The sequence below is a fragment of the Pteronotus mesoamericanus genome, unplaced genomic scaffold, assembly GCF_021234165.1.
Source record: "Pteronotus mesoamericanus isolate MK-2021 breed Mesoamerican mustached bat unplaced genomic scaffold, CSHL_Meso_final contig_105, whole genome shotgun sequence".
In the NCBI taxonomy this organism is placed as follows: domain Eukaryota; kingdom Metazoa; phylum Chordata; class Mammalia; order Chiroptera; family Mormoopidae; genus Pteronotus; species Pteronotus mesoamericanus.
Window position 1 is genome coordinate 7,463,805 of NW_026555006.1, and position 16,306 is coordinate 7,480,110.

Consider the following 16,306-nt stretch of genomic DNA (forward strand, 5'->3'; position numbering starts at 1 on the left):
ACAACAAAGAATGAAAATGAAGAAATGGTATAATGGTATCTTTAGAGAGGTGAAAGAAATGAACTGCCAACCTATAATTTTGTATCTAGCAAAAATATCCTTTAAAAATGAATGCAAAATACATTTTAAGATAAGCATAAGTTGAGAGGATTTGTCACCAGCAGACCCACAGTAAAGGGAACATTAAAGTGAATTCTTTAGGCAGAAGGATATTAACTATACAAAATAATAGTCTTATGAAACTTAAAATATATGTAGAAATAAAATAATTAGAAAAAGTGGGAGAGGAAAAATAGAGTTAAAGTGTGCTAAAGTCCTTGTATTGTCTGGGAAATGGTAAAACTATTAATTTATATTCTAAGAAGTCAGGAATGCATGTTGTACTCTCTAGGGTAACCATTAAAATGAAAATCTAAAGGCCCTATGGATGGGAAAGTTTATTTCTCAGTTTGGAAAGAATTCTGAAGTCATTTCACAGTTTTCCTTTAAAGAAAAATTATATGGAACATAAAATTACATTTAGTAAAGATATTCATTAGGGGCAGTTAATGAAGAAGATGTTTGAAGATAGGAAAAGAAAGTTTGAAGGAGACAAAGCATGTATTATAGAATAAAATAAACACAGAAAGAAAACAGACACATAAGGGCCAGAGCTGGGAAAAAGGGATGAGGATATCTGTGAACATTTTTTCAAATCTTTTATGTTTGAATATGTATTATGTATTATGCATTATGTATTAATACTAATCCTTTCTCTAGCAGTTTTAAATAATTACTTCTATACTGGAAAACTTGTTCTGATTCTATGTAAGGGATTCATCTTATATGATTATATAAAAAGTAAGTGGCTTCTCCTATGGAATTCTTGATTGACTTAATTTTAAAGAAATTCCTTGAAGTTAATATCTAAAGCCAATATAAGCATAGGTTTTAAAAGTAAAGTGGAATGCAGCACATATAATCATTTCTCCAAGAAGTAAGATAGAGAGAAAAATCTTTGCTAAAAAATTATATCTTTAGGCCTTTACCAGTTTATTTAAAATAGCTTATTTCTCCACTTCCACTCCTGTGACACATATTGTGCTTTATTGTCTTTATTTTTTCCACTATATATGACCATTATATATTTGTTTATTGTTTATATTCTCTACCATAAGTCAAGTTCCATTTATAAAATACTTGTATTTTCAGCATTTGGAGCAATGCTTAGGACATAGTAGACACTCAGATATTTGTTAATAGAGGAAATGAATAAATGAACAAGTGAGTATACACACCAACAGGAAGTAAAAACAACTAGGAGGAGAAGATCAAGGATGTATGAGTTTCCTCAATAAAAATTAAGTGCATGTTATATATTATAGGGCTGTTTCAGCACGTTTTATTTTCTTGACTTTTGGCAGCTCTTGATGAATAACTTTAGTATATATGATTCAGAGCAAAGGGCATAGCCCTCCCCAGCCTGCCTTTTAACTGAACAGAGCAGTTCTCCTTACTTGATTATTGTCATCCATTGTCCTTTCCTTAGCCTATCACTATTAGACTCCATCCCTTCACAATGCTCTAATTTCCCAACTCAAGCCCTGCAGATAAAGGGATAAACATGCAAGTAAGCATTCCTATTATGTTGCAATCGAGAGTCTGGTTATTGGGAGGTAAAGTAGTGTGAGTTTTGAGCTTTGGAGGCAAATATATATACCATCTCCCCAATCACTGATCTCTGATTCCTAGCTTCCTCATCTGTGAACTGGGTGTAATAATATTGGGTTGGCCAAAAAGTCTGTAATGTTATTTCCATATTATGGCTTTAGTAATGCTTAGTTGTCTTTAACTTCACTTGAAACAATTTTGTTAGATTGTATTGTGACAGCTGTCATTATCAGTATGCATTTAAAACAAAACTTATCAAAATTGGTGAATTTTTGTGCAGCCATTTTAATATTGAAGATGGGAGAAAGTATACAACATATTTGGCATATTATGCTTTATTATTTGAAGAAAGGTAAAAACAATCGAAATGCAGAAAAAGTTTTGTGCAGTGTATGGGGAAGGTGCTGCAATTGATCAAATGTGTCGAAAGTGGTTTGTGAAGTTTCTTGTACTATTAACATCTTAGCCAAATAATTCTTTGCTGTGGGGCTCTTATGCATTAGAAGATGTTTAGCAGCACCCCTGGCCTCTACACACTAGAAGCCAATAGTGGGAGATAGCAGAAATACTCAAAATATTCAAGTCAATAAAGTTATAGGTGAAAATGAAAAAATGTGTCTTTTATTTTATGGAAAAAAACCATAATGGACTCTTTGGCCAACCCAGTATTTACCTCAGAGTTCTGGTAGTACTTATTTAATCAGTACAAGATCAAAAAGAATAAAGTACTTTTGCTTGTTGTTCAGACCTATTCTTTAGAGAAATTTAAAATTTAAAGGACTTTCAGGAAAAGGAAGTTTGGAGAAAAGCAATGAGACAGAGTTTTATTTCACCATGGGTAGAGAAGAAAGGAACCTTCTGTTATTTTGGCAGGAGACTGATGATGGTAGGGGTCAGAACATGTGTGAGTCAGATGACTCTCCTGACTTCTGAGTGGAAATTCTTCATATAAATGAGTAAAGGTGACTAACACCTGACAAGGCCCTGCTTGCTGACGCATATGCTGCCCTTGGCTTATAAAGCCTTGGTATGGATGTAATGTTGTCCACACATTCTTCAGTTTTTTATATGTATATACACCACATATACAAACAGTTACATATATTTTAAGTGATTTTTGACATAAATCCTCAATGAATTTTCACAAACTGAACATAGCTATATAACCACAATGACATAGAAAATGACCAGTATACCAGAAGTCCCCCTTGTGTCTCATTTTAATTACTGTTTCTACCTTCTATCCCCACCAAAGGTAACCACTAATCCCAGATTAGTTTCACTGACATAGTTGTAAATATCTGAGTCCAGGGAATGGCAAAAGATACTGGAAAGATAGGCAATGCCTAAATATATATTACATAAACACTATATGCATAATCTATAAAACTATATGAAGCCTCCGTTATTCTGTAAGTCAAAGTACCTCCTTATTTCAACTTTCCAACTAATTACAGAACATACTATGAATAGAGGATAGGGTCCATCTTCCCAAGATCAGTGAGCCTCCATTCTGTGTGATGCCATTAATTTGACCTAGTTCCCAGAACCTCTGTCCACACCATCATAAAAACTTTGAGTCTTCCCTTTCCTTGTTCTTTTAATCACCTTGCTTTATCTGTAACCAGAGGGTGTGTGGAAGGCTAATTTTTTTTTTTTTTTTTTTTGCTACTGAAGTATTTTATAATGTACGGGGGTGCTGGTCAAAAGCAATTAGCAGTGGAACGAGAAGTGTTTCTAATCCTGGAGTCTGCAGATAAGGAGATTTGGAGTTGGCTGAGAACTGATAAATGTGCTTTCTCTCAGGACCTAAAACTTACCCATGTTCATTCCTCACTTCTCTCATTTCTGCTCCCCAACTTTTTCACCTACTCCTTAAATCTAGGGCCAATTTCAAGGTCTCATTGTAAGATTGTTAGAACAATAACAGGAGCCTTTTAACTGGGTAGTAAAAAATTTCACTGTAACTGGAAGAGCTGTCTCTTGCATCTCAGCCTGGAATTCTGAGTCCCATTCCCCCCAACGCTAAATCAGTATTATATATGGTGTTAGATTCTATAGTACTTTTAATATCATAGTGTTATTTTAGATGTTACGGGTTAAATCTTTGGGAAATCATAGGATACAGTATAATTTAATCAACAAGAAATTAGGGTTTAGAATCTGAAAAACTTGGATTTAAAACTGATTTTATCATTTACTTGTCATTTTAAGCCTGTTTCCTCATCTATAAAATTTCCTCTCAGGGTTGTTATAGGGTTAAAATGAAAATGTATATAAAATATTTAGCATATGTGCATACACTTGCTAGCTGTCCTTCCTAGCTAGATTTGTGGGGAAATTGTTAACTGCCTTTAAATAACCCACACTACAAATGACCCTGGAGCTTGTTATTGAGGTTTGTGCATGGTTCTGAGAAAGATTTGCATTACAAGTTAAATCATGTTACTACTCTGAAGGACAATGCCCATCCCCTTGTGGTCTCTCCTGTGTTTTCACTTGGAGAGTCTCCTGAGTGATTTAGTGTACATTTTTATAGCCTAAATCTTAAGTCATACTATCCCAAATATACCCTGAAAATTTTAAGAAATTTCTTTAAGCTATGTTGAGTAATATGGTGATAGATTTGGTTTTACTTACATAAGTTAATGATTTCCTGGCAGTGTAGCACTATGAATGTTATATCCCTATGAGATATCTTTTCAATTGCAAAAAAAGTGGGTTACAAACGAATTTTGTATCTAGGTGGACTTTGTATAGGCATAGAAAATACCATGAGTTACTACCAGTCCTGTGGAGCATATAAAATTAAATAATTTTTTTTTTTGGACTGAAGCTTTCTCTTTCCTGACATAGTCTATTATACAGTATGTCTATAACCTTTATGTTTGAGCCTAGATGATAAACCTATTATGTTTCAGGTCTAAGATAATCAATACTTAATTTTTAATTGTTCCTTTTTTGTTAGATACAGAAATTTACATGACATATTAAAGTTGATTGAGGAAGTATTTTATATGAGCTAATAAGGAATATATAGGAATAAAAGTGTTCGAAATTATATGTCATAAAAATATAGGGTTTTTACTTGTAAAAAATGCTAGACTTTATTGGAAATCTTATTGAAAATTTGAAAAATTATAATCTTTTTTGCAAAACAGTTATGTGTTTACAACTATACAGTGCAGCTATATGAAATGCTGCTGCTTGTGCAGCAAGAAAAATGTGTCAGAGCTGAAAAGCATCAGGAAAATGGCAACTGAAATCATCAAGAGACTAGATGGCTTGCTTAAGAGACTTACACCTGTCAGTGTGGAATCATTCTTGGGGATGTAATTAGAAAAATCTTAAAAGTTAGAAGGGGAATTAGGCTTGATCTAGTCCAACCAGTTACTTAATGCGGGAATTTATCTTATGGTAATCTTGACAAATGGCTGAGCTTCTGCTGTTTAAATATTGGATGGTACACACTGCTGGGTTTAAATCCCAGCCCTGCCACTTCATAGCTGAACAACTGTGGGCAAGTTCTTAACCTCCCTGTGCCCTGTTTTCCTGGCTTACTATTTATTGCTAGGAGTTATGTCCCTGTCAATAGACAAAGAGTACAAGGGACCTGACTTCCCACTCTCTACCATCTAGTATTGAGAGATTAACTGAAAATCAAGTAAATGTTAAATGTGAAAAATGTATAATGAAGATACAGTAGTTACATTAGAAAGGAAATTTTCAGTATAGGCTGTACTCACTGGAGGTGAGTACAGTTTTCATAGGGCAAGTGACTCAGTTGAATTTCTGTTATTCCCAGTTCTACCTCTAGAACAATATAATTCAGTTTCATTCTTCTATATGACAGCTCTTTACCTTACCAAATGTAAAATTCTAAAAGGCATAGAGTGGGTAAGTGTGTATTTTTTCCATAGAAGTCTATAGATTTAGAGTACTGTTTGTAATTTGTCTGTAATTTAGGAAAAACAAGACGAACCACTAATGGATGATAAGTTTGTAGAACTCTTTAATCCAAGAAATTGTATGGGCTATAAATTATAATTTATTTTAATTACTGCATGGATGGTAGTTCAGCAAAATTGTAAATTTTAAGAAGTTTGAGCCTTTTGAGATTTAAAGTACTCTGAATAGTGTATTATTTAGATTTAGCTGTGAATGACAAAAATTTTCAAAATAAGTTTGGCTTAAACAAAATAGTATTTTGCTGCCTTGTAACAGTCTGAACAGATAGTTCAGATTGTTATCATGCCTGATGGTGTCAGAAGCATGGAATTTTTTCTTCAGTTGTCCCTACCTTTTTAATCCTGTCCTCAAGGTACAAGATGGTGGCTTTGGAATTCCAGGCTTCAGGATGGAAGAAGGGGTGAAGAAGAAGCTACTAGGGACACTTCTGTTTATATGTCATTGGTCAAAACATAGTCACAGGGCCACATGTAGTTACAGGTGATACTAGGATACAATCTTTACTTTGAATAGCCATGCGCTCAGATGTAATTTGGGAGTTTTATGTCTGGAAAAGAGTGAATAGATACGGGACACTTGCAGCATGACAGAACTACTTTGTTCACCATTTAATCCCAAGTACTTAGTACAGTGCTTACCATAGAAGGCAGTCATTAAATAGTTGTTCCAGGGATAAATGTTCCTTAGTGCCCCTGTCAGAATAGGTATTGATCTGATTATTAACTTATATACATGATAAATTACGGTAAATTTGTCCATCCTTGGTGTTTCTTAATGTTTGTTCTCATCTGTGTTCTTCCTTCACAGATAAGGTAGCCCTAACAATCTTCAAACAGATTTAATACCATATAAAAACTAATTTCAGCTTCTTTGTTGCTGATGTTCCCCACCCTTCTAAACAGTGGCCTAGTAAATCTCTTTTTATCATGATGTCTTTGATCAACACAGTTCTAATGTGTTGAAGATACTCAGTAAAATGTTTTTAGATTGAATAAGTAAGTGGGAATAAAACTTTGATGAATGCAAGCCTTTTTATTTTTCATTTAATTCCCTAGAAAAGTTAATGGCTATAACACACATGGAAGAAATTCTCAATTTTAAATCTGTTCATATTACAAGATTTTTAGGAACATCCATTGGGTGTTAGGTGGAATGTTACTGTGAGACAACAATTCATATTTAATTATAACTAAGTACTAATTCACTTAAATTATTAAGCAATAGAGGCTAATATAGTTCAGCAAAATGAGGTAGTATTCTTAATCCATTTGATTATTGACATCAGACACACGATTAGCTTATCAGAGTGTGTTACCGTTTCAAGGGATAGTGTCATTTCTTTTCCATTGTTTTATGTGGAAAAATTTCTTGAGGTATAAAGATAAATGAGTCAATTATTTCCTTAGATACCATAGACAAAATAATACCTTTAAAATTTTTAATTTAATTTTAGCTTTTTTGAGGTATAATTGAGAAAATTATGATATTTAAAGTATACATCATGATTATTTGATATATGTGTATATTGCCAAAGGATCCTTCCCACTAGTTAATTAACACATCCATCACTTCACATATCTTTATACATATATAGTTTTTGTGAGAATACTTTCTACTCTTTAGGCAAATTTTAATTACTACACAATACAGTGTTATCAACTATAGTCACCATATTTTACATTAGATCCTCAGATCTTATTTATCCTACAGCTGACTGTTTATGCCTTTTTACCAACTTTTGCCTATTTTCCCCATTCTAGAGCCCCTGACAATTACTTTTCAACTTTGTTTCTATGAATTTGACTTTTTTTTATGATTCCACATTTATATACATTTATATACACATTTATAACATACAGTATTTGTCTCTCTCTGTCTGGCTTATTTCACTTAGTATAATGCCTTCAAGGTTAATCCATATTGTTAAAAACAGGATTTCCTTCTTATGACTGAATAATAGTCTATTTTTTATATATATATTTATATTATATAATATATATTATTTATTATATTAATATATTATATGTTAATATATAAAATATATAAATTATATAATATAAATATATATTTATATAATAAATATAATATATATTAATATAATAAATTATATATATATATACCACATCTTCTTTATTCATTCATTGATGGGCACTTAAATACTTTCCATATCTTGGCTATTGTGAATAATGCTGCAATGAATATGGGAGTGCAGATATATATATTTTTGATATCCTGTTTTCATTTCCTTTCAATAGCTCTCCAGAAGTGGGATTGCTGGATCATATGTTAGATCTGTCTGTAATTTTTAAAGCAACCTCTATAGTGTTTTCCACAGTGGCTGTACCAGTTTACATTCCTACTAACAGTGTATGAGGATTCCCTTTTCCCAACATCCTTTACAATGCTTATTTCTTGTTTTGTTTTTTTTTTGAAGATAGTCATTCTAACAGGTGTGAGGTGATATCTCATTGTGGTTTTGATTTGCATTTACCTGACGATTAGTTGTACAGGTTGACCATTTGTATGTCTTCTTTAAAAAAATGTTTATTCAGTTTCTTTGCCCATTTTTTAATAATTTTTTTTTGCTATTGTGTAAATTCCTTATGTATTTTGGATATTAGCCTTTTATTAGATATATGATTTGCAGATAATTTATCCTATTCAGTAGGTAGGTTACCTCTTTTATTGTGTTAAATGGTTTCATTTGCTGTGTGGTTCTTTAGTTTGATTTAGTTTCACTTGTTTATTTTCACTTTTGTTGCCTTTGCTTTTGTTGTCAAATTTAAAAAAATCAATTGCCAAGACCAATGTCAAGGAGCTTATTACCCCCTCTGTTTCCTTCTTGAATTTTTATGGTTTCAGGTTTTACATTTTAAGTTTTTATCCATTTTGAGTTGAGTTTTATATAAAACGTAAGATGAAGGTTTAGTTTCATTCTTTTGTATGTAACTGTCCACTTTTTCCACCACCACTTATGGAAGAGACTATCTTTTCCCAATTGTATATTCTTTACTGTTTTGTTGTAAATTAAATGACTATATGTACATGGGTTTTTTTTCTGGGCTCACTAGTGATCTATGTAACTGTTTTCATGTCAATGCCATACTATTTTGATTACTATACCTTTGTAATATTGTTTGAAATTGAGAAGTAGGATGCCTCCACCTTTGTTCTTCTTTCTCAAGATTGCTTTGACTATTCAGTATCTTTTGTGGATCCATATAAGTTTCAGGATTGTTTTTTCCTATTTCTGTGAAAAAATGACATTGGGTTTTTTTTTAAACAAGATATTATTTTATTTTTAGACAGAGAGGAAGGGAGGGAGAAAAAGAGGGAGAGAAACATCAGTGTGTGGTTGCCTCTCGTGCACCCCCTACTGGGGTCCTGACCTGCAACCCAGGCATGTGCCCTGATGGGGAATTCAACCAGCAACCCTTTGGTTTGCAGGCCGGCACTCAATCCACTGAGCCACAACAGCCAGGGCTAGAGATCTGATAGGGATTGCATTAAATCTGTAGGTTGCATTGAGTAGTGTGGACATTTTCACAGTATTAGTTCTTCTAGTCTATGATCATGAAATATCTTTATTTATCATCTTTAATTTTTCTCATTAGTGGTTTATAGTTTTCAGTGTATAGATCTTTCACCTTCTTAGTTAAATTAGTTCCTAAGTATTTTATTTTTTATGTGGTTGTAGATGGGATTATTTTCTTAATTTCTCTTTCTGATAGCTTTGTTAGCATATAGAAAGAAATGCAACTGATTTTTATATATTGATTTTTGTATCCTGCAACTTTATCAAATTTGTTGACAAAGTAATACTTTATAATATTTTATCATTATTTTCTGAGTGAAATCACTCTTTTTGGTGCATATGTCCTTAAAAAGCAAAACATTAGCCCTGGCCAGGTGACTGAGTGGGTTGGAGCATCCCCCTTCTGCCTCCCACCCTTCTCTCCCTCCCTCTCGTCCCCCCGTACACCAGAAGATTGTGGGTTTGATTCCTGGTCAGGGCGTATACCTGGGATGCGATTCAATCCTTGGTTGAGGTACATGCGGGAGGTGCAACCAATTGATGTTTTTCTCACATCGATTTCTCTCTCTCTTCCCATCTCTCTAAAATCATTAAAAACCTGTTCTTGGATAATGGTTAAAAAAACCCCCATCTATTTAGCTGTTAGAATCTTTGGTTTTGATCTGGAAAGATGACATACAGGGCCTGGCACAAATAACACCCCCTTTTTAAAAAAAATTACAAAATCTTTTATTACAAAATCATAGGCATGTAATTATGTAACAACAATAATCACACTCAATCACACCATATGACATTTCATGTGAAATGTTCAAATTAAGTCTGTAAATTATTATACCTATAATATCACCCTACCAACCACACTCTCACACTCAAGCAGATGTTACTTCTGCTGGACCCTGTATATTCTCAGTATATAGTAATTTTAATTATTTAATGGGAATGGAAGAAATAAACTCCTTTTTTCCTGTTGTATAGATGAGGGGATTGCAACACTGGTTCCTTTTATTGGTGCTATTGGGGATTTGAGGAGATATACTTGTTAGGGCACTCAGGCAAATGTTTGGGTATTATAAAATTCCCAAACATTAGCAATAAACAACCCAGGCATCAACAAACCATTTAGGTTATCTTAATTGAGTAGAAAGTTCCTGAAATCAGTGTTTTTCTCTCATCTTGGAAATGTATTTTGTAATGTTAGTGAGTTTGTTTGAACTTGATTTTTCCCAACTTGTTTGTTTTATATGCAGGGAAAGTAACTTTCTATCTTTATTAATGATTTTGAGATGATAATTTGTTACTTGAAAATAATCTCAGTAATCTCCAAATTAATCTAAAATATTCAGTCAAATATTTAGTGTCAAACGAGTCAAAATAACCTCCAGTGTGACAGGAAACTCAGTTCTTCCTAGGTTAGCTAATTTCATACTTGGATTGGTCTGACTGGGGGCGTTATTATGTTGTGGTTAAACATGCTGCCTATGAACTGAAGTCAGACCTTTTGAGATTACGTGTGCTACCACTTACTGTGTCAGCTTGGCTGAATTTTTATTTAACTTCTCCGTGTTTCAAGTTTCTCATCTGTACAATGGAAGATAATAGTATATCTTAAAGTTGTAGGGTTGAGAGAGCAGGGCAGTTAGCACTTAGAGTAATGCTTAGAATATAATAAACACTTAATAAATGTCATTGTCACTTATATCATTGTTATTTACATATATGTAACAATGATTTGAAACTTGACATCAAGAAATATTTAGGAGAGAATGTCACCTGACTCCTTGGTTTCTAGCATATAGGCTTGTGTAACCAAGTGAAATAAAGGACATAGCTTTAGTGGAAGAAAAGGATACTGTCAAGTTTTGTTTTGAACATGTCAAATTTGAGGCATTTGTCAGATGCTCATCTTGAAATATATGAATTTATTTATTTTTATTAAGTATATTTTATTGATTATGCTGTTACAGTTGCCCGCCTTTTTTCTCGCCTTTATCCCCCTCCACCCTGCACCCCCCCTCCCACTGGCATTCCCTCTCCACCTTAGTTCATGTCCATGGGTTGTACATGTAAGTTCTCTGGCTTCTCCATTTCCTATAATATTCTTAACTCCCCCTATTTTCTACCTACCAGTTATGCTTCTTATTCCCTTATTCCCTCCCTTTCCCCCTCCCTACTGATAACCCTCCATTTCTGTGATTCTGTTCCTGTTCCAGTTGATTGCTTAATTTCTTTTTGTTTTGCCTTTTAGGGTCAGTTGTTGATAGTTATGAGTTTGTTGTCATTTTACTATTCATAGTTTGATTTTTTTCTTAGATAAGCCCTGTTAACATTTCATATAATAAGGGCTTGGTGATGATGAACTCCTTTAACTTTACCATATCTGGGAAGCACTTTATTGACCTTTCCATTCTAAGTGATAGCTTTGCTGGATAAGGTAATCTTGGGTGTAGGTTCTTGGTTTTCATGACTTTGAATACTTTTTTCCAGCCCCTTCTTGCCTGCAAGGTTTCTTTTGAGAAATCAGCTGATAGTCTTATGAGCACTCCTTTGTTGGTAACTGTGTCCTTTTCTCTTGCTGCTTTTAAGATTCTTTCCTTATCTTTAATCTTGGGTAATGTAATTATGATGTGTCTTTGTATGTTCCTCCTTGGATCTTTGGGAGTTTCTTTGGGACTCTCTGAGCTTCCTGGGCTTCCTGGAAGTCTGTTTCCTTCACCAGGTTGGGGAAGTTTTCCTTCATTATTTGTTCAAGTAAGTTTTCAATTTCTTGCTCTTCTTCTTCTGGCACCCCTATGATTCAGATGTTGGAGCATTTAAAGTTGTCCCAGAGGTTCCTAAGCCTCTCCTTGTTTTTTTGAATTCTTATTTCTTCATTCCATTCTGGTTGAATGTTTATTTCTTCTCTCTGCTCCAAATCATTGATTTGAGTTCTGGTTTCCTTCCCTTCACTGTTGGTTCCCTGTATATTTTGTTTAATTACACTTTGCATAGCCTTCGCTTTTTCCTCTATTTTGCAACCATGCTCAATCATTTTTGTGAGCATCCTGATTACCAGTGTTTTGAACTCTGCATCTGATAGGTTGGCTCCTTCCTCATCGCAAAGTTCTTTTTCTGAAGTTTTGATCTGTTCTTTCATTTGGGCCATATTTCTTTGTCTCTGTGCATCTGTTTCGTTGGAAGAGGCAGAGCCTTAGGTATTCACCAGATTGGAGCAACCTATGTCCCTGCATTGTGGTGCTACATGTTGGGGAGGGGTCAGAGAGGGAACAGTGCCGCTTGCACAACTCTTTCCCTACTTTCAGTTAATTCCCTGACTACCCACAAGCAAATTGGGCCCTTCTGGTGCTGATTCCCAGGTGGGTGCATTTGTGTACTTTCTAGGACCCTATGGGTCTCTGCAACGGACTCTCCTGTGAGGTTGGAAGTTCTTCCCACCACTGCAACCCCCACAGGTTGTTACTGCCAGAGGTTTTAAGTCTTTAGTTTCCCATGCTAGAGCCCTGGGTTGTGCAGTCTGTCTTGCTCTTCAGTTGTTCCTCCTGGCTTTTCCGCACATGAATGTGGGACCGCCCAGTCCTCTAGCCACCGCCTCCCTGACTTGGCCCGCCACCTTGCCACACATCTTCTCTGCCCTCGCTGCCCGTCTCCACTCCTCCTACTAGTCTGGAGGCATGGTTCTTCTTAACTCCTTGGCTTTTGGACTTCCATACAGTTTGATTTTTCTGGCAGTTCTGGCTGTTTTTTGTTTTTAAGTTTGTTGTTGTCCTTCTTTTGGTTGTGCAAGGAAGTGAAGTGTATCTACCTGCTCCTCCATCTTGGCCGGAAGTTAAATGCAAGCTTGAAATATATGAATTTAAAGAAGGGAGCAGAGACATTGGCATATGTATGGTAATTTATACTATGACAGAAGAATGAGATAACTTTTAAGGATCTACCTTGGCCTAGGCTAGAAACCTGGGGACACTAATTTTTAAAGAACAGGCAGAGGCTATGAAAGAGACCATCTGAGAGTTAGTTGGTGAGTAAGGAGAGAGCAGTGCCACCAAAAAGAGAGAGTGATCAGTGTTTGCCAGTGTAACAGAAATCACAGTTGAAGTTGACCCTTGAACAATGTGGGGTTTTGGGGTGTTGACCCCTTGCTCAGTCAAAACTCCACATAGAACTTTTGACTCCCCCATGCTTTGACTACTGTTGATTGGAAGCCTTGTCAATAACATAAACAGTATTTTAACACATTTTGTATATTAATAATATACTGTATTTCTTATAGTACAATAAGCTATAGAAAATAAAATGTTAAGAAAATAATAAGAGAAAGTTTTATTTACATTTATTTACAGTATTTATTGAAAAAAGAAAACTGTGTGTAAGTGCACCCACACAGTTCAAATACATGTTGTTTAAGGGTCAACTGGACAGTCATCTGAGAACTGAAAAGTATAAATGACTTGAGAATTAGTCTTTTGTGACCCTTTGGTTCTAGTAGAAGATTGGAGGCAGAAACCAGATAGTGAATTTAGGGGTGGGAATAGGGGAGGAAGGGAAAGACAATAAATATAGACTACCATTTTCAGAAATTTTGATGAGACAGATCTTGGAAACTATAGGAAGTTACAAGGTAAATGGAAAATTTAGAGGAAGGATAGGATATTGATAGGCTGGGAGGGAACTAATAGAAAAGGGTCTAATTCAAAGGCACAGGGTGGTCAGATTAGCCTTGAACAGGAGGAGGGCCAAAACATCTCTGAAGATGTTTTGCTGAAGGAAAGCGGGATGAGGACACATATAAGCCTTTAAGATTGGGGAAATCACTCCTCATTACCACATTTTTTCCCCAAAGAAATGAAAGGAGGAAGAGGTAGGTGTTGTAAAGAAAATGGTGAAAGTTTAGAATAGTAATTGAAGGAAATAGGAGAGGGGGACTGAAACATTTGTTCCCCAAGTGAGGCATTTTTAAAAATCTGAACAGTATTTAAGTATATCACTAGTAGAGTGGGTATTATGAATATGTTATATGAAAGGGGAAAGACTATTTTTTCATTTAATGCAACATACTTATTTAGCATTAGGTATGCACAAAACACTGTCATATGTACTTCCTGGGAGATTCAGATGAATACTGACTGTCTCATTCAAGGAAGATATGAACTAATAGCTCATGTTGTATGATTTGTCAGAAACATAAATATTTAGCCCTAGCCAGTTTTGCTCAGTTGGTTGAGCATTGTCCTACAAACAAAAAGGTTACAGGTTCAATTCCCAGTCAGGGCACATGCCCAGGTTACAGGTTTGGTCCCCAGTCAGGGCATTTGCAAGAGGCAACCAATCCATGTTTCTCTCTCACATCAATGTTTCTCACCTTCTCTATCTCCCTACCTTCCCCTCTCTCTAGGATCAATAAAAGAAAAAAAATTAAAAACACAAAGATTTATAATAGCCTAAAAATGGTGATACATGAACTTTATAAACATACCATGAGGATTTGAAAGGAATAGAGATTCCATCAAATAAGGGGTAAAGCAAATGTTGGATTTCTTCCAATAGGAGAAGACTTTATGGAAAAGACCAAAAAAGGGCTATATGTGAATTTCCTGAGGAAATAGTAATGAAACTACTAATGAGTATTTAAGTTTACAGAGATCATATATTCTTCTATAATACAATGACTGGCATTAACCAGAAGAAGAGAAATAAAGAGATTAACAAAACATAGTGAATTCTGTTCTATTCAAGGTGTTCCAAATGTGATTATATTTTTATGTAGGAATATAGAATTTAGTAATCCTTTTCATAACTATTGCGTGAACATCTGAGGAAACTAAGATATAGTTTCTGTCCCCAAAGAGCATACTCTAGTAGAAGAGACAGTAAAGAGAGAGAACTTCACTTCTATAAAATAAATGATAAAAAGTGGTGTGTAAGAGTAAAGAAACTTGGGGTTACAGTGGAAATAAGTATGAATAAATGATTATATTGCTATGACAGAAGTTTTTTTTCTTTTCTTTTTTTTTTAGTTGGCGAACATCAGTTGACAGGCCATAAAGTGGCAGTTAAAATCTTAAATAGACAGAAGATTCGCAGTTTAGATGTTGTTGGAAAAATAAAACGAGAAATTCAAAATCTAAAACTCTTTCGTCATCCTCATATTATCAAACTGTAAGTATTTTTGTATCTGATATAACAAAAGAGAAACTGTCTTGAGATGTTATTAATGAATTTACAAATTATCTTTAATTAACCTTTTATAAAAGACTTCTTTTCATAGTGATACTGAGCAAGGGTTAATTTATTTACCTTCCATCAATTTTTTTTCTCCATACTTTTGGTTTAGAATTATTGTTTTAAAATCGGTACTGTTTTCAAGTGATGAATGCAGCCTTGGACGTTGACTCCGATTTTTAATATTCATTTCAAAGTTCTTTCAGGACTTTGATATTCCTAGATTCATTTTGTAATTATTTTTGATAATTTTCAATAACACATCAGGGTATTTTCTTTTTGGAAAAGATAAAAAGTAACTGTTAAAGATTATTCACCAAAATATATTATTTGCAAAACTGCAATGTTACCTTAATCACTGATTGTAAAGGTCTTAGGAAGGCAAATGAATTTTTGAGGGGATAAGACAAGTTACAAACTTAAAGGATAAGTAAATATTAGAGATTAATAAGCTAATTAAGTAAATTGAAAGATAATTTAAAATCAACTAGACCCATAGAAAGTTTAGACATTAAATATACAACATTATTTCTTTTTAATCATTTGAAGTTGTAGTTTAATATTTACTGAGAAAATATGATATGCCAAACACTGAAAATTGCCTTTGTATTTTTATCTTAAAGTTTGGGTAGAATTTTATAAAATAAGACTCTTATTAAGCAGTTGATACTGGTTTGAAACTATATTGAGCATTTTATATATAAAATTTCATTTCATCTTCATAATAGGCTTATAATGTAGGTATTTTAGATAATTCATTTGATAGGTAAGGATATTGCATATCTAAAGAGTATCAACAGCTATCCAAGGTCAAATGGCTAGTATAGCAAATTTCAGAGCTGATAGTTGAGTTCATACCTGATTCCAAATTCCATGCTGTTAATATCTATTCCTGTAGTCCAGCCTTTGCAAAATTGAGAGTTATATAAATCT

General features: G+C 34.1%; 1 protein-coding gene across 1 annotated transcript in view; it reads left to right on the plus strand.

Annotated features, from left to right (window-relative positions):
* The window catches only part of PRKAA2 (protein kinase AMP-activated catalytic subunit alpha 2), a 55,429-nt gene that overhangs the window by 10,748 nt on the left and 28,375 nt on the right, over positions 1 to 16,306 (plus strand). The window contains exon 2 of the mRNA XM_054573717.1: positions 15,169 to 15,310. Coding sequence (XP_054429692.1) covers positions 15,169 to 15,310 — 142 coding nt within the window. The remainder of the gene's footprint in view (positions 1 to 15,168; positions 15,311 to 16,306) is intronic.